At 43.3% G+C, this 22,238-nt stretch overlaps 1 protein-coding gene across 2 annotated transcripts in view; it reads left to right on the top strand.

The window, feature by feature from the left end:
• The window catches only part of itga9 (integrin, alpha 9), a 424,393-nt gene that overhangs the window by 234,403 nt on the left and 167,752 nt on the right, over nucleotides 1-22,238 (top strand). For both annotated transcript variants that reach the window (XM_080193712.1, XM_080193713.1), the window contains one exon: nucleotides 18,550-18,626. In XM_080193712.1, coding sequence (XP_080049838.1) covers nucleotides 18,550-18,626 — 77 coding nt within the window. The remainder of the gene's footprint in view (nucleotides 1-18,549; nucleotides 18,627-22,238) is intronic.

A 22,238-nucleotide genomic window follows, 5' to 3' on the forward strand; every position in this document is an offset into this window, starting at 1 on the left:
GTAAAGAACCTACCTCGGTCATCCCTCCTATATCTCCCACCACGAACCTTATAGTTCTGCCCCCTAGTAACAGCTACATCCACCCGAGGAAATAGTCTCTGACCTTGACCGCCTGCATAAGATTATTAGACTTCTTATGTCCCTGCTGTCAAGTTCTTGAAGAGTGTACAAATTGTACTGAGGAGCGTCTTGGGGAGTGTACGTATTTCAGAGAAAGAGGTGCTGGAAGTCTTAAAGTGCATCTCGTAAATAAATCCCTGAGACCTGATGAAGTGTATCCCAGGACATTGTGGAAGGCTTAGGAGGAAATTGCAGGTCCCCTAGCAGAGATATTTGAATCATTGACAGCCATAGGTGAGGAGCCTGAAGATTGGAGAGTGGCAAATGTTGTGTCTTTATTTAAAAAAGGCTGCAGGGAAAAGTCTGGGAACTACAGGCCGGCGAGCCTAACAGCTGTAGTGGATAGGCTGTTAGAAGGTACTCTGAGAGACAGGATCTACAGGCATTTAGAGAAGCAAGGACTGATTAGGAATAGTCAGCATGGCTTTGTGAGTAGAAAACCATGTCTCACAAATTTAATTGTGTTTTTTGAAGGAGTAACCAAGAAGGTAGATGAGGGCAGTGCAATTAATGTTGTTTTACTTGGACTTTAGCAAGACCTTTGACAAGATACCAGATGGTAAGTTGTTGCATGAGGTTAAATCTCATGGGATCCAGGGTGACGTAGCCAAATGGATACAAAATTGGCTTGATAACAGAAGACACAGGACACTTGTAAAGGGTTGTTTTTCAAACAACAGCGTTTCTCAGGGATCAGTGCCGGGTCCATTGTTGTTTGTCATTTATATTAATGATTTGGATGAAAATTTAGGAGGCATGGTTAGTAAGTTTGCAGATGACACCAAGATTGGTGGCATAATGGGCAGTGAAGAAGATTATCTAGGATTGCAATGAGATGTTGATTTTATTGGACCAGTGGGCTGATGAATGGCATCAGCCCACTGGTCATCTGATGAATAGCAGATGGCATTTAATTTAGATGAAAGCGAGGTGATGCAAAGATCGAACTTACTCACTAATGATAGGGTATTGGGGAGAGTTATAGAACAATGAAATCTAGTACAGGTTCATAGCTCCTTGAAAGTGGAGTCACAGGTGGACAGCGTGGTAAGAAGGCATTTGGCATGCTTGGTTTCATTGGTCAGAATATTGAATACAGGAGTCGGGATGTCTGGTTGAAGTTGTACAAGACATTGGTAAGGCCACACTTGGAATGCTGCGTGCAGTTCTGGTCACCATATTATAGAAAAAATATTATTAAACTAGAAAGAGTGCAGAAATGATTTACTAGGATGCTGCCAGAACTTGATGGTTTGAATTATAAGGAGAGGCTGGATAGACTGGGACTTTTTCCTCTGGTGTGTAGGAGGCTGAGAGGTGATCTTATTGAGGTCTATAAAATAATGAGGGGCATAGATCAGCTAGATAATCAAGATCTTTTCCCAAAGGTAGAGGAGTCTGAAACTAGAGGGCATAGGTTTAAGGTGAGAGGAGAGGGGCAGAAGGGTCCACAGAGGGTGGTAAGTGTCTGGAATGTGCTGCTAGAGGTTATTGTAGAGCCAGGTAAATTTTGTCTTTTAAAAAGCATTTAGACAGTTACATGGATAAGATGAGTACAGAGGAATATGGGCCAAATGCAGGCAATTGGGACTAGCTTAGTGGATAAAAATAGGACGGCATGGATAACATGGGCAGAAGGGCCTGTTTCCAAATCTCTATGACTGTATGATTTTAAGGTTCTCCTAGTCCGCAACAGACAGTATCTCCCTCTTCTCCTGCTCACCTGCTATACTAATGTCTTCAGCATCATGTCCATTGATATTGATTCTTCTGCATGCCCTGCAGCATTTTCCACTGCGGCTTTGTCTTTTAGCCAAAGTAACGGTGCAGTGGTTAACACTGCTACCTCATAGTGCAAGGGACCCAGGTTTGATTCCTGGCTTGGGTCACTGTCTGTGCGGAATCTGCACGTTCTCCCTGTAGCTGCATGGGTTTCCTCCGGGTGCTCCGATTTCCTCCCAGAGTCTGAAAGGCATGCTGGTTTGGTGCATTGGCCATGCTAAATTCTCCCCCAGTGTTACCCAAACAGGTACTAGAGTGTGGTGACTAGGGGATTTTCACAGTAACTTCATTGCTGTGTTAATGTAAGCCTACTTGTGACATTAATAAATAAACTTTAAATTGCTTTTAAAAGGCAGCCTGTCTTTACAAAAAAACCTGTTCTGTGTGATTGGAAAATAATATTGCCAGTGCCACCTAATGTGTGTAGACGATGATACTGCCAACATTTTGGAGAAAAGACCAGATTCCTGCTCTGAAATTATTCAGATGGGTGTAGATGAAGTTTATATCTTACCCATCTCAGTGTCAATGCATGTGGGCAGGTAACAATCTGTGGACCCCATTCTCAGAAATTAAGCTGATTGAATTTTGTACCCATTAAGTGCACAGACAAGGAAGTTTGCTAAACCTTTATAAAACATTGGCTCGACCTCAGCTAGAGAAAAAAGGTTATGCACTTTGGAAAGAGGAATGGAAACATAGACTATTTTCTAAATGGGAAAATGCTTAGGGAAACAGAAACACAAAGGGACTTGGGAGTCATTGTTCCAGATTCTCTTAAGGTTAACGTGCAGGTTCAGTCGGCAGTTAGAAAGGCAAATGCATTGTTAGCACTCATTGAACACAAGAGCAGGGATGTAGTTCTGAGGCTATATAAGGCTCTGGTCTAACCCCATTTGGAATATTGTGAGCAGTTTTGGGCTCCATGTCTAAGGAAAGAGGTGCTGGCCTTGGAAAGGGTCCAGAGGAGGTTCACAAGAATGATTCCTGGAATGAAGAGCTTGTCATCTGAGGAATGGTTGAGGACTCAGGGTCTGTCATGGTGGCATAGTGGTTAGCACTGCTGCCTCACAGTGCCAGGGACCTGGGTTCAATTCCAGTCTTGGGTGACCGTGTGGAGTTTGCACGTTTTCCCCGTGTCTGCATGCGTTTCCTTCCATTTGTCCCATTTCCTTCCACAGTTCAAAGATGTGTGGGTTAGGTTGATTAGCTATGGTGTACCTGAACAGTAGCCAGGGATTTTCGCAGTGACTTCATTGCAGTGTTATTGTAAGCCTACTAGTGACACTAATAAGTAAACTTTAAAAGAAAACTTCTGTCAATTTTTCTCTCTTCCATAATCTAATCTATTTACCATCTCTTTATTTTACCTCTGCCCCAGTTTGAAATTGATTCTTACAGTTCCAGTTTTAGACACTGTGCCATTCACATATTTCAGAGTGATTGGTTAAGGGGAATCATGGTCCCATATCCAATTTGTACAGGTTACAATAAATTACCATGCAAAAACTCCTTGAAATGAAAGTGACAAGGGCAGTGTCTAAACTTTTCCAACATTAAGACTGCCTTAAAATGTCTCTGAAAGCAATCTTGAGTATTTTTAAATAGCATTATTTCTGATTTGAGTTACATTATACCATAATATGACTTAGGTCTATTGAGAAATTATATTGGGAGGATATACCAACTGACTTTTGTAGATGAAGGTGTTGGATTGGCATCTCTTCAAATTTATGCCAAAGTGACAGTATTGCTTAGCGACGTCTTACACTTGTCAAAGTCTGCTCTCTGTTGGAACACAATGGCGATACAGAGCCAATTGTTAACAAGTTTACATACAGGCCAAGTAAAACACTTTAAACATTCTCGTTTAAGTTCTTTTGGCTCAGCTCTGACAGACTCTTGAACAAAAACTCTTGTGTTAGAACAGTGTTGCTTAGATAGAGCTTGTAACAACATAAGATGTAATTTCCAATCACTGAAAGTGAGCGGAACGTAACTAACTGTGAAAGCTGCCCATTACAATTTGAGAACTTATTCAGAGTAACCACAACTGAGAAAATTCAAGATGTTAGTTGATTTCCTCACTATTCTAGAATGTACTTAGCTGTAGCTGAAGCATTGTCAGCATTGATCTCTGTCCTTTTGTTTAAAAATACAAGTCAAAGAACGTACAGTTTTTTAAATGGCAATTAGTGTTCAATATGCTCGCCAGATGCTCTTACACCCTTAGGATATTTGCATTAGAAATCTCGCCTGACTTGTTTAGTATTGTGTCCAGTACATGATTTAAGTGAGATGCCAAACTTTACAAATGACAAATGTAATTAGTGTGGGGAGGAATTGGTTCCTATTAATAATTTGGAACTTTTTATTGAAGAAAAAGTTCAAAATAGTTCAAAACAAAATAAGAATGCTGGAGATAACTAATTAATGGCACTATTGATATCAAGAAGGAATTTGATCATGTTTACAATGCCATTAATGGGAGATATTTTTATGCACCATGTTTTTATGATCTGGAATGCAGTGCCTGAGAGAATAGTGGAGGAAGATTCGGTTGTGATTTCAAAAGAGAGTTGATTGAGCAGTTGAAGAGAAAATATTTGCAGGGCTACATGGGAAAAGATAGGCAAATGGGACTAATTGAGTTGTCCTTGCAAAGAGCTGTCATGGACATAACAGGCCAACTGGCCATCTTCTATACTGTAACTATTCCAGAATTTTATGATAATCGACTGCTATGATGTTAGCAGTCTAAGTTTCCACTGTTAATGTTGGGTGTCTGCTACTTGTGCTCCAATGGATTTTGCAGCATTGGCCATCAGATGCTGTATCGGGGTTAAGTCCAATAGGTGTATGGAGTTGGCAACTGCTCTCATGCTGGAAAGGATAGGTTACAAGCTCTGTGCTAAGTTGGTGCTGGACTCCCCTATTCTTCTTGTCAGTGAACACAGGCTATCTGGCAGGCTTCCCAATGCTCCAAGCTTTTTTTATGCATACCCATCAGCTTTCATCTGTGGCATGCCTCATTCTAGTTCATCTGAGTTCTCTGCAGCAAAACCCTTGTGCCACTTTATCTTCTACACATTTGTATTATAGAGGTTTAGTCATAGAGGTTTACAGTATGGAAACAGGCTCTTCGGCCCAACTTGTCTACGCTGCCCTTTGTTTTAAAACCCGTAAGCTAATCCCAATTGCCCACATTTGGCCCATACCCCTCTATACCCATCCCACCCATGTAACTATCTAAATGCTTTTTAAAAGACAAAATTGTACCCGCCTCTACTACTACCCGTGGCAGCTTGTTCCAGACACTCACCACCCTCTGGACACTTCTGTATTTCTCCCCTCTCACCTTAAACCATTGCTGTCGAGTTTTAGATTCCTCTACCTGGGAGTGTTTAAGACATTTTTTTGAGTGCGTTTGAAAATGCAATCTCAGGACCCTCTGTCAGTTTTTTGGACAGAATTGCGTTTCTCACCGTCAGGGTTATGGGTGTTCTGGGCGCAAAGCCGATCTCACCGGTAACCCGGGGCCAGTCCGACTGCAAGCAGTGGAAATCTTCCGACTCTTTAGCAGAGTGGCGCGCATGTTTGGGCTTTTTCTGTTTTCCAGGGTCTGTAATACTTTTCCTTTTATAATGGAATTGTGAATGTTAGGCCAGAATTTTCCCAAAAATGTACAAAGCGTTGGCTCAGGTGGGAAAGCAAGTGTGAAGCTGGCAGGCTGCACAGCTGGTTTTTCACACTCCATTGAACAATACATTGCACAATCATCTGGGAGTGGGGTGGGACCTCAGAAAGCTGGCAATGCTGGGAATCCAGACATTGGGACCCCCTTCTTAAATGGTGCCCTGATCCCCAATTTAAATAAAAGCTCCCTCCCCTATAGCCACTCAAACTGCACCCCCCACCAAGGACATTGAGACCTCCACGAAAAAGGGCAATCCATGGATGAGGGGAACCCCTTCAGTGAAGCTCCCCAGAAGCCCCCCCCGTGCACTTGCCATGAGGCCCAGGAGGCATTGCCCAGAGGCAGTACCATGTACAATGCCTGGGCATATCTCTCACCATCCCAGGGCTCCCTCCCTATCCCAGTGGGCTCCTCATGGCCGGTTCTTGTTTTTGAAAACCAGTAGTCATCGCAGCAGTGAGATGTCACATTGGCTGGATGGGAATTTATCATGAGCCTGCTACTGTAAATGTTAATTCATACAAATCACCCACCCCCTTCCTGAGTGTAAATCTGATTATATCACCGGTGAGGGGGCGGGGTAGTTTTCATTCTAAGATCTCACCTGCACAAATCCTACGTCTGGCCTTTCTTGAGGTTTTGCAGGCATTATGGGATTTGCACCCATGGTGAACGGGGCTGTTAGATCGTAGCCTGGGTATGAGTTCTGATTGATACATGTGTGACTGTGGAAGGCAAAGTGTGTGTTGTGATGTAGTGCGCTGAGCCGTAGCTGAGGTTGGCGGTGCAGTTGGTCAGTTATCACAATTAAACATAGAACATAGAACCCTGCTGTGCAGAAACAGGCCTTTCGGCCCATCGAGTCTGCACCGACCACAATCCCACCCAGACCCTATCCCCATATCCCTACACATTAATCTGCTAATCTCTCTAACCTACTCATTCCAGGACACTAAAGGGCAATTTTAGCATGGCCAATCAACCTAACCTGCACGTCTTTGGACTGTGGGAGGAAACCAGAGCACCCGGAGGAAACCCACGCAGACACGAGGAGAATGCGCAAATTCCACACAGACAGTGACCCGAGCCAGGAATCGAACCCAGGAGCCTGGAGCTGTGAAGCAGCAGTGCTAACCACTGTGCTACCGTGCCGCCCCAAAGATTCATTCATTAGTCTACTCTTGTGGCTCTGCGTCCAGTTCCTCAGGGCTTGATTCTGACATTGCCCTTCGACGTATCTGCTCCCATTACTGTTTGAAGTTTGTCTGGAAAGCTTTCTACCCCACCAAAACCTCACAGACACAGGACACCTTTCCTGTTTCCACCTCCTCTACCAAGACCTCCAGGGCAGTGTGCAAATCACTCCTCTGTTGTACCAATCTTCATTCTTTCCCAGGTCAAGTTCTCTTCCATTGTGACCTCATGTACCTGCTGCAGCCGTAATGTACCTTCCCTTTCACAAGGTGCAGGATAGCATTTAGTGGCCTCCCTTGTCCCTTGCTGCTGTGCCCAACATGATTAGCACTCCTTGGTTGCAGGGATCATCTAAATGACCAGGCTGTGTGAAGTTGGCAGGGTGCTTGAATTGAAATCAGCAAGTCGGTAAGTTGCACATTGAGATTTTTGGCGCTCTCCAGTTTGGCCCCTTTTTCTTATATTCAGGGGCCTGACTTCAGAGAATTATCTAAACCTGAATACTCCAAAATGTTAAAAATCTCAAACATGACTCTAATTCACACTGAACCCATCCACATTTGGTTTTAACAAAAGCAACTCAACTCATTGTTAAGGAGAGTTGGTTGTTTGGTTATAATAAGGTTGTGTGCCTTAGGTTTAATATCCATTTTAAATTTAACCCAGCAGCTAAAAGGAGACAAGGACCACAAGATCTCACAGGGATCTTTCCAATTATCTGCGAGGTTTGGCTCTTTTATTCACCTCACAAGCATTTGATCTCCCTCAGGCAGTACACGCCATCACACCTCCAATCTCCTTGTGAGCTTCCAGTCTATCCCACCCTCCCCGAGGCCTTTAATTTCCATTGTTGGGGACAGAGACAAAATATGTTATTTAAGTCCCACCAATATATTTGTCAGGGATGGAGGATCTGTATAAGGTTTCTGACTGTAAAACAACTTCCCTAACGCCACTCTCTCCAGCTCCAAGCAAATATCAGAGCCATTTAAAATCTATTTATCTGACCCTTTGGCATTCTGCTTTGGGTTATAAAGCACACAGTACTCCCATAAAGTGTCTGTCTTCAATTGAATTGGGAATTCCTGAGTTCCTTTTACAACAGAGAAAAGATAACAATGTGGTTAAGTTATTGTGTGCAAGCTGGATAATGGCTTTCATAAGGTTTTATATTGATAGGATATTTCATTTATTTACAATATATTTAGATAATAATTACAGTATCCATTATATAATTCCTTTCCTAAGCTAAATTAGTTTTTTCAGTTGAGGATTATATTTGGCTCCAGGAAGTTGATCAATTAAATGTTAGTTTGCATTATTAATAACACAGTAATTTTGAAAGGGTGACATCAATTGGATTATTGAGTTCCAGTTGTGGATGAGTGAAAGGTGAAGAATTGAAAGGTGCAGGAGTCGATGAATTGGAACTTCTTGTTTCATCTTCCTCGTTATCACTTTGTTGTACATTTTATTTCTCACATCTATGCAGTGATGACACTAGTTTCTATGTGCATAACACTGTGCTGTAACATGTCCAATTCATATTTCAGTGCTTTGGCTTCTTGTACTTTGTACAGTTTGTTTACTCGTTTCTGAGTCCACATTCAGGCTTAACCAGTTAATCACAGTGAGCATCAATAGTGGCAGATTTACATAATTGAACACAAAACAACTGGACATTAAACAAGAAATAAACCAATGATGATGCTGGGTGATTAAATTTCCAGTAGCCCACTTGACTTTCCTGTCACATGTATCCAGCCCTACTCCACAACATAACCAAGTTGCAGAGCAGGATAAGCTATGTAACCGTTCTGGACCAATTCTGATCTGCTGAGATAATTGGGCAGGCTCTTCGAGCACCATCAGGTATGATAGCACACATGGAAATTACAAATTAAGTTCGCAGAGACACATGATGTACCATGAACCATTTTTCTCCTGGGTTGTTGGCAGCAGTACCTAGGCAGAGAAATCTTCAACTGAAGGAGACTCCCCCAACAGACCATGAGAATTGGCAGAAATAACTAGGATACTGGGAAACCTGTCTGCTCTTGCACACCCAATACAGCCCTTCTTGACGTTTAATTGAAATAGAGCGAGTAGGTTAGGGGTGATGGTAGGAATCACAAAAGATAGTGAAATCTGGAATTCTGTCCTCCAAAGAGTTTTTGAAACTTGGTCAGTTGAAATTTTCAAAACTAAATTTGATAGATCTTAGTTGGAAAAAATATTAAAGTATACAAAACCAAGGTGGGTAGACAGAAATGAGGTACAGTTCCACTACGATTTACTTGAATAGTGAAACAGGCTCGAGGGGCTGATCATAGGTTGCTGTATTAATCTGTCAGTGCAGAACTCCTGAGATGATCTCAATTTCTGGAATGGGGTTTGAACCCATAATGCTTGAATCCAATGCTACTGATTGTGACATGGCAAGCCAAAGTTAATAGATGGAATAGTTAAAGTTACCCTGGGGAGAGAGCTGTAGGTGTTGCCAGAGGGGGGAATCATTTGATGAAATTTCATTATAATCACTGACTTCTAGAGTTGGGTATAATAAATTGGGCAGACTTGTTGAAGCTCATACACATCAGCAATACTTGTGCAGAAGAAAATGGATAAAAATATTAATGAGTTAACCTTCAGGGCAAAGATAGTACTTTATCAAGAGGACAACATGTGTGCCATCAAAGGTGGAAGAGTACTAAAGCATTCTTCTTTGAATGACCTTTGAAATTCAGAATTGTTGCATTCAGTCCACTATGTGAGATAATTCAAATATCACGGTGAGAAATACACATTATGTTATGACCCATGGAAGGAATTACGTGTGATTACCCTGAGGGATCTTGCAGACCTTATAGAGGGTATTCCAGGAATCATTCAAGCAGGTTCTATGATGCCCATAGAGATGGATAACTTTCAAAAAAGAGATATAAATATCCCAGTGATCGAGGCAAAGATATCGTATAACAAGATTTCTCATTTTAAGACTTTTACTGTCACAAACTAAAATCAGTACTAAGTAAATATTACTTAGTTGACAATACACTAAAAGTTGAGAAAAGTTGTTCTGCAATAATTTCTTGACCCAACTAAAAACTCCATGTTTTATGTTATGACACATTCTCAGCAGATATGTGGTCTATAGAATCATAGAAACCCTACAGTGCAGAAGGAGGCCATTCGAGCCATTGGGTCTGCACTGAACACAATCCCACCCCAGGCCCTATTCCCACAACCCCACATATTTACCCTGCTAATAGCATAGATAAGGGTCATGGGTGGAGGGGGGGACTGGTAATGTTAAAATAGTGGCGCGGGCTCGTTGGGCTGAAGGGCCTGTTTCCCGGGCTGTTTTTGTTCTTTGTTTGTTCTTTGTAATACCCCTGACATTAGGGTCCATTTAGCAATCAACCGAACCTGCACATCTTTGGAGTGTGGGAGGAAACCGGAGCACCCGGAGGAAACCCAGGCAGACATGGGGAAAATGTGCAGACTCCACACCGACGGTGACCTGGGGCCAGAACTGAACCCGAGTCCCCGGCTCTGTGAGGCAGCAGTGCTAACCACTGTGCCGCCCAAAGTCTTGTATTTAAAGTTCCAATTGCCTCAGGTGATTCAGTAACTTCCCTCCTTCCTGCCTACCAGAGTGAATCTTCCAACGCCCTTTTAAGCAAAGCTCCCTTCACTCAGTCTTTGGAGCACATTTGAAAGGACTTTGAGCAGCAGACGCATGCTAGTGAGTCTTTCATCCTCAGCCCCCCACAACAAGCTTTGTTCCTTTGAATATTTCACTTGGCGATTAACTTAAAAGTAGCTCTTTTGTTTTTCATGACAGCTGCTGCTTTGAATCTGCCTGTCTCTGAGAATGTGTGTCTGAGAGTAGCAAGGCCAATTGCATCTCCCTTTGTGTCCAGGTGGTAAAACTTGCACCTGATTTTCAATAGAGTTAGACCTGTTTTCTCTGTTCCCATGTCAACAGAGACACATGGGCCTGTCACTGGGGGGGTTCAGTGTAACTTCACACTGTCCTCCATTCCAGGGCATTCTGGTTTAGTTAAGGCAGGCACGGTGACTCAGTGGTTAGCACTGCTGCCTCACAGCGCCAGGGACCTGGGTTTGATTCCTGGCTTGGGTCACTGTGCGGAGTCTGCATGTTCTCTCTGTGTCTGCGTGGGTTTTCTTCAGATGCTCCGGTTCCCCCCCCCCACAGTCTGAAAGACGTGCTAGTTAGGTGCATTGGCCATGCTAAATTCTCCCTCAGTGTATCCAAACAGGCACCAGAGTGTGGCGACTTGGGGATTTTCACACTAACTGCATTGCAGTGTTCGTGTAAGCCTACTTGTGACTAATAAATAAACTTTAGATTAATGTGTGATGTGAAAATTGATCGGATGGATGTCTTGGAAAGACTGTTATGCTAAGAGTAAGATAGGGTTTGAATGACTTGCATACGAGGTTGCTAAAAGGTAGTAATAGTGGAGAAAACGGAAAGGCTTTCCATGACCATTTTCCTGAGATATGGGAGAGGTGCCAGTGGATTGGAGAGTGGCAAATGTAACATCCTCATTCAAATAGGTTATAAAGACACTCCCAGCAACTATAGGCCAGTCATATAAACATCTGTGGTGGGTAACACTTTAGAAACTATGGGTCAAATCTTCCAGTGTTCCAAATCTTTTACCCCAGTCCAATGCAGGCATCTTCACATCAAATCTTCCACACAGCGTTGAAACCGCTGCATCCAATAGTGATCAGACCGAAAATTACCTGCCTATCTTGGTATGTTTAAAAAGTCATGATGTGGGTATGCCGGCGTTGGACTGGCGTAAACACAGTAAAAAGTCTGACAACACCAGGTGGACTAAAACCTGGTGTTGTCAGACTTTTTACTATGTTTAAAAAGGCCAGACTTTAGATCTGTGATGCAGAAGACCTCTCCCAACAGAGAATCCACGCTGAGGAGCAGAGAATTCCTACAGTGCAGAAAGAAGCCATTTTGCACCAAGTCTCTGGGAGAGAACCCCACCTAGACTCTCCTTTCCACCCTGTACTCAGAACTCAAGCATTTGCCATGGCCAATCCACCTAACCTGCATTTCTTTGGAATGTGGGATGAAACCGGAGCACCTGGGGAAACCCATGCAGACATGAAATCTCCACACCTAAGGCCAGATTTGAACCCAGGTCTCTGGCACTGTGAGGCAGCAGTGCTAACCACTGTGCCAACCAGCAGTGAGGAGAATCAGCATAGAAGTCATGTCCCCTCTTCACGGCACTAGCCGCTGGTAGGATAGTCGGATAAATGTGTAAGGTAGCGGGTGGGTAGTGTGGTAAGTGGATAAGGTGATACGGTGGAGGTAGGCAGTGTGCTCGGTGACAGAGATTGAAGTTTTGAGCAAGAGCCTCAGGGGGATGTGGAGAAGAACCTTTCCTAATGCCTCAAGTGGTGACGGCCTGGAACATTCTACTTATTAATGAAGTAGGGATGATGAATGATTTCTAAAGGAAATTAGATTGGCACTTGAGAAGAGTAAACTTACTCTTAGGGATAGAGCAGATAAATGGGGATGATTGGATTGCTTCACAATGATTGGACTCATTGGACCAAATGTGATGTAATGATAATCTATTTTGTTTGAAAACTGAAAAGATCTTTCCAGCCTTTAGTAAGTTAAATCAACATTTTGTTTGCCAGCTCTTGCTTTTGTTAAGGATAATGAGCTCAAATAGTGGGTAGTGATAACTCCAGTATCCTGCTGAGCTCCTGACAAGAATTCTTCCCATGCTAATTCCTCAGGATTTTTGATGACCGATTGTAAATATTGGCTTGTATTGGTAACAATGTTTTGAAATAAAAAAAAAGTGAAAAAGGCCAACAAGGTTTGACTCAGTCAAACATGGACAAATAAAATTCATATGAAATATGTCCCAGATGAAGTTTCTGCTGTAACATTTTTATCCAGTCTTGCCGACTCGTCATATTATTTCAAACACGATGTTATTAATGACTTATTTTATGTGGTATGTTTAGCCAGAATGTGAGAAGTCGTATTTTTACACTGAGAATGTTTTTGAAGAAGTTTGGAAACAGCATTTTTTGCCTGAAGTACTATATGATCTCATCATTTGTGAGCATTTCCACAGATGGCTCCTAGCTTTTCCAGAGCTTTCTTTAGGCTTGGGCAGATGGTGGACTTTTCCTTTTAGAGCAGACATCAGTTGTTCCAATGCTTCCTTCAGTCCTTGCTAAACTGTGCAGATTTTCAACAGCTTTCTCCGAGGCTGGCGATTCCAGTCACTTTCCTGCTGCTGCATTCAGCTAGTTTGTTTTCACAGCAGATGCCAGGGTGTGCTACTCCACCTAATGGCCCTAGCAAGAACTGGGAAAAGCCACTGAAAAGCACACCGTGGCTACTACCATCGACAGCGCAAACTGCCGGCTCCAAGTGGAGAGGATCCCCAAGAAGATCGCCCATATCAACACAGAATCAAGATTCTACGGAGGTGAAAGAAAGCAGACAAGATACCGAAAATCCTACAGATCACGAACCCACTCAGATCAACCTATAACACAGACTATGTTGAGAGACTTTGCCGTTGCATTTCTCTCACACTCCTCAATCACCTCATACACCAGCTCTATAGCAAATGCCACATCCTGGAAACCAAGGTAGAGTCCATATTCTCACTTTGAGCTCAGGACACAGACCAGCTGCAAAACTGTGCCAAGCAGATGAGACAAAGAAACTATGCCATCAACATGCACACCAAGAACAGAAAACTTGAGAAACTTGGCATCACCACCAGTAGCAACCAAGCCTCCCCCGGCATCACAGTAGAAAACAGTACCATCGCAGGGAAGTCCATTGTCAAATTGTCGGACTACACACTTCAATCAGATGAAATTGAAGTTCTCAGCCGAGGGCTCAATTTCTGCCCCACCACCAAAATAGCCCCTATCAGTCTCACAGCGGACACAGAGGAGTTCATTAGGCGAATGAGGTTGCGGGAGTTCTTCCACAAACCCCAAAGGCCAACAGCGAACACAATGAGACAGCCAATGAACCGGAACAGCCGACAGCGAGATCCGCAGTGCAGCAACCAAAGAGGAAAGAATTGGACTCCTCCGGAAGGCCACTGCCCTCGACTTGACATATATGCCCAAGCCATCAGGAGGTGCATCAATGCCAGATTCATCAGCTGCACTCACAAGACAGCCCCGAACATCACCCAAACACAACGCAACACCATCCACGCTCTCAAGACCAACCGCAACATTGTCAGCAAACCAGCAGACGAAAGGGGGGCCATCGTCATACTGAACAGAACAGATTGCTGCAGAGAAGTGTACCGACAACTGAACAATGAGGAACATCACGGACAATTACCCGCAGATCCGACCAAAGAACATATCCGTCAACTCAACACTCTGATCAAGAGCTTTGATCTGGACCCTCAGAGCACCCTCCGTGCTCTCATCCCACGTACTCTCCGCATTAAAGATCTCTACTGCCTCCCAAAGATACACAAGGCAAACACACACGGCCGTCCCATCGTATTGGGCAATGGGACCCTGGGCGAGAATTTCTCCAGCTACGTCGAGGGCATCCAGAAACCCATTGTACAAAGAACCCCCAGCTTTTGTCGCAACACTATGGACTTCCTATAAAAACTCAGCACACGTGAAATAGTTGAACCAGGAGCACTCCTCATCACAATGACTTGCAAAATCTCACTAACTATCCTGGCTGGAGACAAAACACATCTCTTTAACCTGTGCTTAACCCTCTCTCCACTCACATTGTCTGTACCTTTAAGACTTGATTATCTGTAAAGACTCACATTCCAACCATTATTTGAGGGGGTTGAGCTATGAGGAGAGGCTGAATAAACTAGGCTTGTACTCGTTAGAGTTTAGAAGAATGAGGGGAGATCTCATTGAGACATATAAGATGATGAATGGGATGGATAGGATAGAGGTGGAGAGACTCTTCCCGCTCAGAAAGGACAGTAGGACTAGGGGGCACAGGCTCAAAATAAAGTGGGGGCGGTTTAGAATGGAGTTGAGGAGGAACTTCTTCACTCAAAGGGTGGTGAATCTCTGGAATTCTCTGCCCGTTGAAGTGGTGGAGGCTGCCTCGCTAAATATTTTTAAGACGGGGGTTGATGGGTTTTTGATAAGAGAGGGGATTAAGGGTTATGAGGAGAGGGCGGGAATGTGGAACTGAGCCACGACAGATCAGCCATGATCTTATTGAATGGCGGGGCGGGCTCGAAGGGCCAGATGGCCTACTCCTGCTCCTATTTCTTATGTTCTTATTATTTTGTAAATTGAGTTTGTGTCTTTATATGTCCTGTTTGTGAACAGAACTCCCACTCACCTGATGAAGGGGCAGTGCTCCGAAAGCTAGTGGCTTGGGCTACCAAATAAACCTGTTGGACTTTAACGTGGTGTTGTGAGACTTCTTACTGCAAAAAACCACTGTAACAGGGAACACCCAATGTATTTGACTTCCAGATTTGCCGACCAGTTGGAGTGGGTGTGATGACAACCCATATCAGTCTCTTTCAACCCTGCTATTTAAAGGACCCTGTGAGGATGAGAATTCAAACATGTATTTTGGCAGAGCTGAAGTATATCTTCAGCATAATAATATAAAAGCAAAATAACGCGGATGCTGGAAATCTGAAATAGAAAATGCTGGAAAAACTCAGCAAGTCTGGCAACATCTGTGGAGAAAGAAATAGTGATCATGTTTCAGGTCTGTCTGCCTCTTTTTCAAAATATTCTTCAGAATCTCTTTAGTATCCTCATTGTTTGCTCAAAACAACTCTGGTTCTCATACAGCTTCTGTTCCTGGCATTGGTAATCGGGCACTGTTCAGATGTCATCAGCCGCATCCTTTGTCCCCAAGGAGCCATCCACTAACTCTGCTTTGAAGGAGATGTGATTAGTGAGGTTGAATGCAACACACAATTCCCTAGGAATCTTGCATAGGAATGACTGATAATCCTTCCATGGTTATGGATCAGCTGAATCCTTTTCAGTCACTGGAGATTTCTGGTTGGTCTGAGGAGCGGGGGTTCTTGATTACCACGTGTGAAATTCACAATTCCCTGGATCTGTTGGAATGCAGCAGGGCAGTTTGAGTGCCCGCATTTCATGTTATGCCCACATAATATGCACATGGATTAATGTAGAAGATGGAACTTTACTTTTACTTTACTTTTAAAAGCAGAATGAAAATGGACAACTTCCCTTGACAGGATGGACTCCAAGGGTCAGCAGACCAAAGGAGAAAGTGCTGGAAAATCTCAGCAGATCTGGCAGCTTCTGTAAGGAAAGAGCTAACATTTCGAGTCTAGATGCCTCTTTGTCAAAACAGGTCATCTGGACTCGAAACTCTCCATTGTTTTCAGTGAACCAAGAGACAATCCTCAGCCTGCAATGTTTCCAACTACCAGCTCAACAACTCACAGTAACATTGACTTTTTGGACAGTTTCAGAGATCTAAGTGCATGTTGCATATTTTTAAACCACCTTTTCTTATGAGTGAGTGGATGCAATTGCATTTACATTTCAGGTGTTGAGAAAATATAACTTTAAAAGTTACATTTCTTCCTTAAAACATATCTTGTTGCGGTTAGTTGAGAGGTGAGAGAAAAGGAAATCCGTTTATCATCTCTCCCCTGTCCATAGTAATCCATAGGCAAGAATGGCATCATCACCCATGAAATACACTTTTGTGTAACAGGTTGTCAGATTCAACAAATAGAGGAGACGAAGGAGGCAAAGAAATTAAGCACAATCGTCTCGTAGTCTCCACTGGCAACGTGTGCCCACCTGGTTCAAGGTAGTAAAATGATCTCAAAGCATTGGAAATGACATTCAATGCGGTGAAAACACACTCAGAACAAATTCTGTGAGCAAAAGCCTTTCATAGCAATTCCTCAGCAAGGAAGTAGGTGGCACATCTCAATATTTAAAGATTTCATGCCTATTTGTTTTCTCAACCCCATTAATTCCAACTGTTCTTTCACCTTGTCTTCCCTGGCAAGTTCCATGAAGTAAGAAGTCTCACAACATCAGGTTAGAGTCCAACCGGTTTATTTGATAGTAATCTTACAAGCTTTCGGAAATGGTGTTCCTTCTTCAGGTGTGTGGAAGGTTCTGATCAGAGAAGGGCATATAAAGTCACACACAGCTTACAGAATACTGATTAGAATGCGAGTCTTTGCAGCTAACCTGCTATTCAAGTCTTAAAGTTCCATGAACTTCCATGAAGCCCAGGAAACCCACCTGCACAGAATTAAAGTAAGATCTTGTGTTAAAACAGCAGCTGATAACTGATGCATTTAAATGGCAGAGCTGCCAGTCCCACGATGGTATCCTGCACACTGATGAACAAATGTGAGTTTAAGGTGGAAGTTGATGCCAACTTCCTGACAGGTCCAGCCGATTTCCCAACGCACTGACAGTTTCAGATATTTTAACCTACCAATTGCACAGAAATCTATCTACCCCGATGGGTTAAAATTCCACCCATAATTTCAGAATATCTAAAATGAAAGCCTCACCTTGTTCAGATATATCAGAGTTGGGTGGCACGGTGGCACAGTGGTTAGCACTGCTGCTTCACAGCTCCAGGGACCTGGGTTTGATTCCCGGCTCAGGTCACCGTCTGTGTGGAGTTTGCACATTCTCCTTGTGTCTGTATGGGTTTCCTCCAGGTACTCTGGTTTCCTTCCACAGTCCAAAGATGTGCGGGTTAGGTTGATTGGCCGTGCTAAGAAATTGCCCCTTAGTGTCCTGGGATGTGTAGGTTAGAGGGATTAGTGGGTATAAAATGTGGGGATATGGGGGGGTAGGGCCTGGGTGGGATTGTGTTAGGTGCAGACTCGATGGGCCAAAGGGCCTCTTTCTGCACTGTAGGGTTCTATGACTATGAGTTGTTACATGTTTTGTGTTAGTTGCAACAAGTATGAAAAGCCATTGTTAACATTTTGCAAAGAGTGAGCTGTTATATGTTTAAGTTTCAAGGGCCATCTCATTTTAATTATCAGACTGCTGGAAACCCAGAATTGAAGAAAGTACTGGTTTTAATATTGCTTATTTTGCTCTGTAAGATGACTGAGGCTTGCAAAATTTCTAGAACATTCTAGTTAAGTGGATTACTCTTCTCATCAAAATTCTTACAAGATTATATTCAGTCCAAAAAGTTTGTTTTGCTACAGGCTCTGCTGTTTGTACATTCATTTTAAAGGAGTCAACTATCTGAATGCCTGACTGCGATGCCACGTACATGCATAATTGTGAATTCCACTATTCTAATCTCTTAAATTGGATATTTATTTAGTCTCTTCTAAATGGAATTCTAGATAAGGTCGTGCGTAATTAGAATGAATAATAGTCAGGGCAGGATTCCAGTGAGGATGTAAAGAAAAGGATGAACTTTGAAAATATTGGATTGGTTGAAACAGGATAATTAATTAGCAGGTCAGTATGTTTGAAATTGTCGATTGCAGATGGCAAAGCCTTTATTTAAATGGAACGTTTTACACTTCTACAGCATCAAAAGCTGAGATGTGAGAGGGAGAGGAAAGTGGGGCAAAGACTCAAAAACGCAAAACATAATCAAAGTATGGTTTATTGATGCGTTTCACGTTTCAGCACAAGTCCCTATGAGACTGCAGAACAGTGCTCTCGGTACCTGACTGACCCTTCGGTTTTTCTTCATTTTACAGACTGTTTTTGAAAGAAACTGCTTATCAGATGACTGCGCTGCTGATCTACAACTCGATGGCAAGCTGCTGCTCCCCAGGTATGTGGTCGGGTAAAAATCCTGCCCGCAGCTCCCATATCCCAGGATGTCAGGTGAACTATAACTGCCCAAAATAGCTTTTTATTCAATTGAATTGTATGCTGTTTATGAGCTCCAGCATTACTGAAAGTCTATATTAGCAAACAAATGAAAAATTACAGTAACAAATTATAATGCTGTTTATTTTTTACCATGGCTACAATTTTGGAATTAATCAATGAAATACAAAGTGATTTGGTGAATCAGAGCTAAATCCTACAAGATTTTATTTCATTTAGAATGGTCTTCATGACATAAGTTGGGGTGAAGAGGGTCAATTGGGCCAATCTTATTTATTCACAGATAAACAATTATTATTCAAAGGCTCTGGGATTTAACCTACACTGCCCTTCCTGTAGGTATTTTTAAAAATTATTTCACGGAATGTGGGCCTCACTGGCAAGGCCAGGATTTTATTACCCATCCCTAATTATAACTTTAAATTAAGGGATGGTAATTATAGGACGGGTGTCAGAGGTAGGTTCTTTACTCAGAGGGTAGTAAGGTCGTGGAATGCCCTGCCTGCAGCAGTTGTGGACTCGCCAACTTTAAGGGTGTTCAAATGGTCATTGGATAGGCATATGGATAACATTGGAATAGTTTAGGCTAGAAGGTCATTAGATTGATTCCACTGGTCGACGCAACATCGAGGGCCGAAGGGCCTGTACTGTGCTGTAATGTTCTATGTTAATTGTCCTGAGAAGGTGGTGTGAGCCAATATCTTGAGCCACTCTATGCAGTGTAGGTACACCCACAGTGCTGTTAGGGAGATAATTCCAGGATTTTGATTCAGTGACCTTGAAGGAATATATTTCCAAATCAGGATGGTGAGTAGCTTGAAGGGGAACCCGCAGGTGATGGTGTTCCTATGTGTCTGCTGCCCCTGTCTTTCTAGGTGGTAGTGGCCATGGGCTTGGAAGGTGCTGGTGAAGGAGCCTTAGTGAATTGTAGCAGCATCTTGGACATTGTTGCCATTGTGTGTCGGTAGTGATTAAGGTGTCAGTAACGTAGGCTGCTTTGTCCTGGATGGTGTATGATGGAATACTCTAAGCTTGCCTGGATGAGTGCTGAAGGAGCTGCACTCGTCCAGCCAAGTAGAGAGTATTCCACCATACACTGTGACTTGTGCTTTGTAGGTGGCAGACAAAGGGGAGTCAGGTGATAAATATTTTCTATGTATCTGCTCCAAGCATGATTGGACTGTATTCCCCAATGCGTGGAAACTGTAAAAAGGCACACAAGTTTTGAACAAAGTCAAAAAATGTATGGTGGCCTCACATGATTCAGCTGTTGCATTGCAGATTAAATTCAAGGAGTGACTGGAACATGGGATGAATAATGCACAGGGGCTTGCATTGTTCAGTTTTCCTTGTGGACCTGAATATTTTCCTGCCGTATTTGCAGTATTATTGAAGCTCTGCTCGCAACAGTTTTTGATATCCAAACGTAAACTTGCAGTGAATTCCAAAACTATTACCTCCAGACACTCAGAAGTGTGGGATTGTACCTTAACAAACCGAGAACTTGCTCCACTACTTCACCATTGCTGGTCATTTATCTTACAATTAGTGTTAATTGGCCCACGTGACTCACATAGAATGTAGAACATAGAAAACTACAGCACAAACAGGCCCTTCGGCCCATAAGTTGCACTGATCATATCCCTACTTACTAGGCCCACCTATAACCCTCAACCCCATTAAATCCCACGTACTCATCCAGAAGTCTCTTCAAAGAGCCCAACGAGTTCACCTCCACCACCACTGACGGCCGATTCCACTCACCCACCATCCTCTGAGTGAAAAATCATTGGAGTTAACTATTATGCGAAGAATTTGGCATCTTTAACTTCATTTATGAATTGGGTTTCTGAGCCACTCTGCTGTTATGGTGAATTTTTTATCGGTTGTGTGGCTTTAAAAATTTGTTTTCTCCTGGGCGACAATATTGATAGCCTTTCAAATGCTCTTTGAAAAGTTCACCAAATTCATTGAGATATTCAAGGCAGGTTAAAAAAATATCCCCTTGAGTTGACACTGATGACTCTTAAAGGAAGTCCCAAGGAAGCTAGCAGTTTGACTGGGGCAACAACACGTCTCAGCACTTCCCTCCAGTAAGAACATTCCTTATCAGACTGAGCCAATAATGCAGAATTAAATCTTCTGGATGATTTACATCTTCGAACGAATGCACGCATGGTTTTTGTATGAGCTTTAGAAGTTTCACGATTAGCAAGAGCGCTTCCAACATTTCTCCAGTTTGAGCACCCGATGTCAAATGCGTGTTCCCCTCCACTAGGGTCAGGGAATAATTCGTAAACATATCAGTAGACTGACTGCCTTTGAGATTCCTGAAAAAAATCGACCAATTTCTCCTTTCAATCATGCCATTTCTTTTTATCCTCAGAAAATGTGACTCATCAAGACTTGAAAACTGCTTTCAGCCTCTTAACATCAAACTCCTTTTACAAAGTTTCCATATTATCAATGTTCTCTGGTCTATTTATGAGGAAATATTCAAATATACCCAGTGGAACAGATTTTGACCATAAGGCAATGTCTTCAGGATAGGTTTCTTCCCTCACTTCAGCTGCAGAAGAATGAGCTTGAGCAGGATCTTGTAGTTCCATTCCCATTTCGGAGGCCTCTTCTTCTTATTCTTGAATTTCTTGTTCAACATTTTCAGGTGACGTGGTATTTGGAAATTGAAGTCATCACCCATATTTTTGGTGGGTGAGGGTGAATGTGCAGTTTGTTCGCTGCTCAACACCTCAAACTTTCTAAAGTAAAATGACAAACTGTCTTTTTGCTGAGCTTTGCCCTCTTGCCTCACCTTCAATTTTCTGTGCTTTTTACTACCGGGTTGATAGTATTGCTTCATATTGACTGATCTTTCTTGATTTTACTGAATAAATTTTCTGAAGGAGCAGCCTTTATTTGCCCTCCTCAGCCCTGAAGTTCAAGTTGCCCCTGATCTCTCGACGACATTGTTGTTGTGTTGGTTCACTGGCTGCCTGGCTCCAGTATGGTCTTGGCCTCACCCTCACTTGCCCTGTCCTCCTTAGTCCTGGGTGAGGTTCAGTTTGTCCCTGCTCACTCAACAGAACTTGCTGTGCTGCTGGTTCACTGGCTACCTGCCAGCTATCTGGCCTCCTCTCGCTCAGGCTCTTGGCCCAGCCTGGTCGAATCACCCTGCTGCTCCCCTCGATGACTGCCAGTGCCTCCTCAGTCCTCACACCGCACCTCCGCTTAAGCAGCAACCTCAGGAAACGTGCTAGCTCCCTCACCGGCTGCCTAGCCTTCACCTTTGGTTCGTTACCCAGCAGCCCTCCTCCTTGTTGCTAACCTGGTCGAATCACCCTGCTGTCGCCCTCGGCAACCACCAGCGCCCCCCAGTTGTTACACCTCGCCTCTGCTCAACGACAACCGTAGGAAATGTGCTGGCTCACTCACTGGTTGTTTCACCTGCTGTGTGGCCTCACTGCACTTTTACCCTCGCTTTGTTGTCCACCAGCCCCCTCAGCCTTGCTGCTATACCAGTTGAGTCGCCCCACTGCTCCCCTTGATGACTGCT

The sequence above is a fragment of the Carcharhinus amblyrhynchos genome, chromosome 8, assembly GCF_965287045.1.
Source record: "Carcharhinus amblyrhynchos chromosome 8, sCarAmb.v2.hapA, whole genome shotgun sequence".
Lineage (NCBI taxonomy): Eukaryota > Metazoa > Chordata > Chondrichthyes > Carcharhiniformes > Carcharhinidae > Carcharhinus > Carcharhinus amblyrhynchos.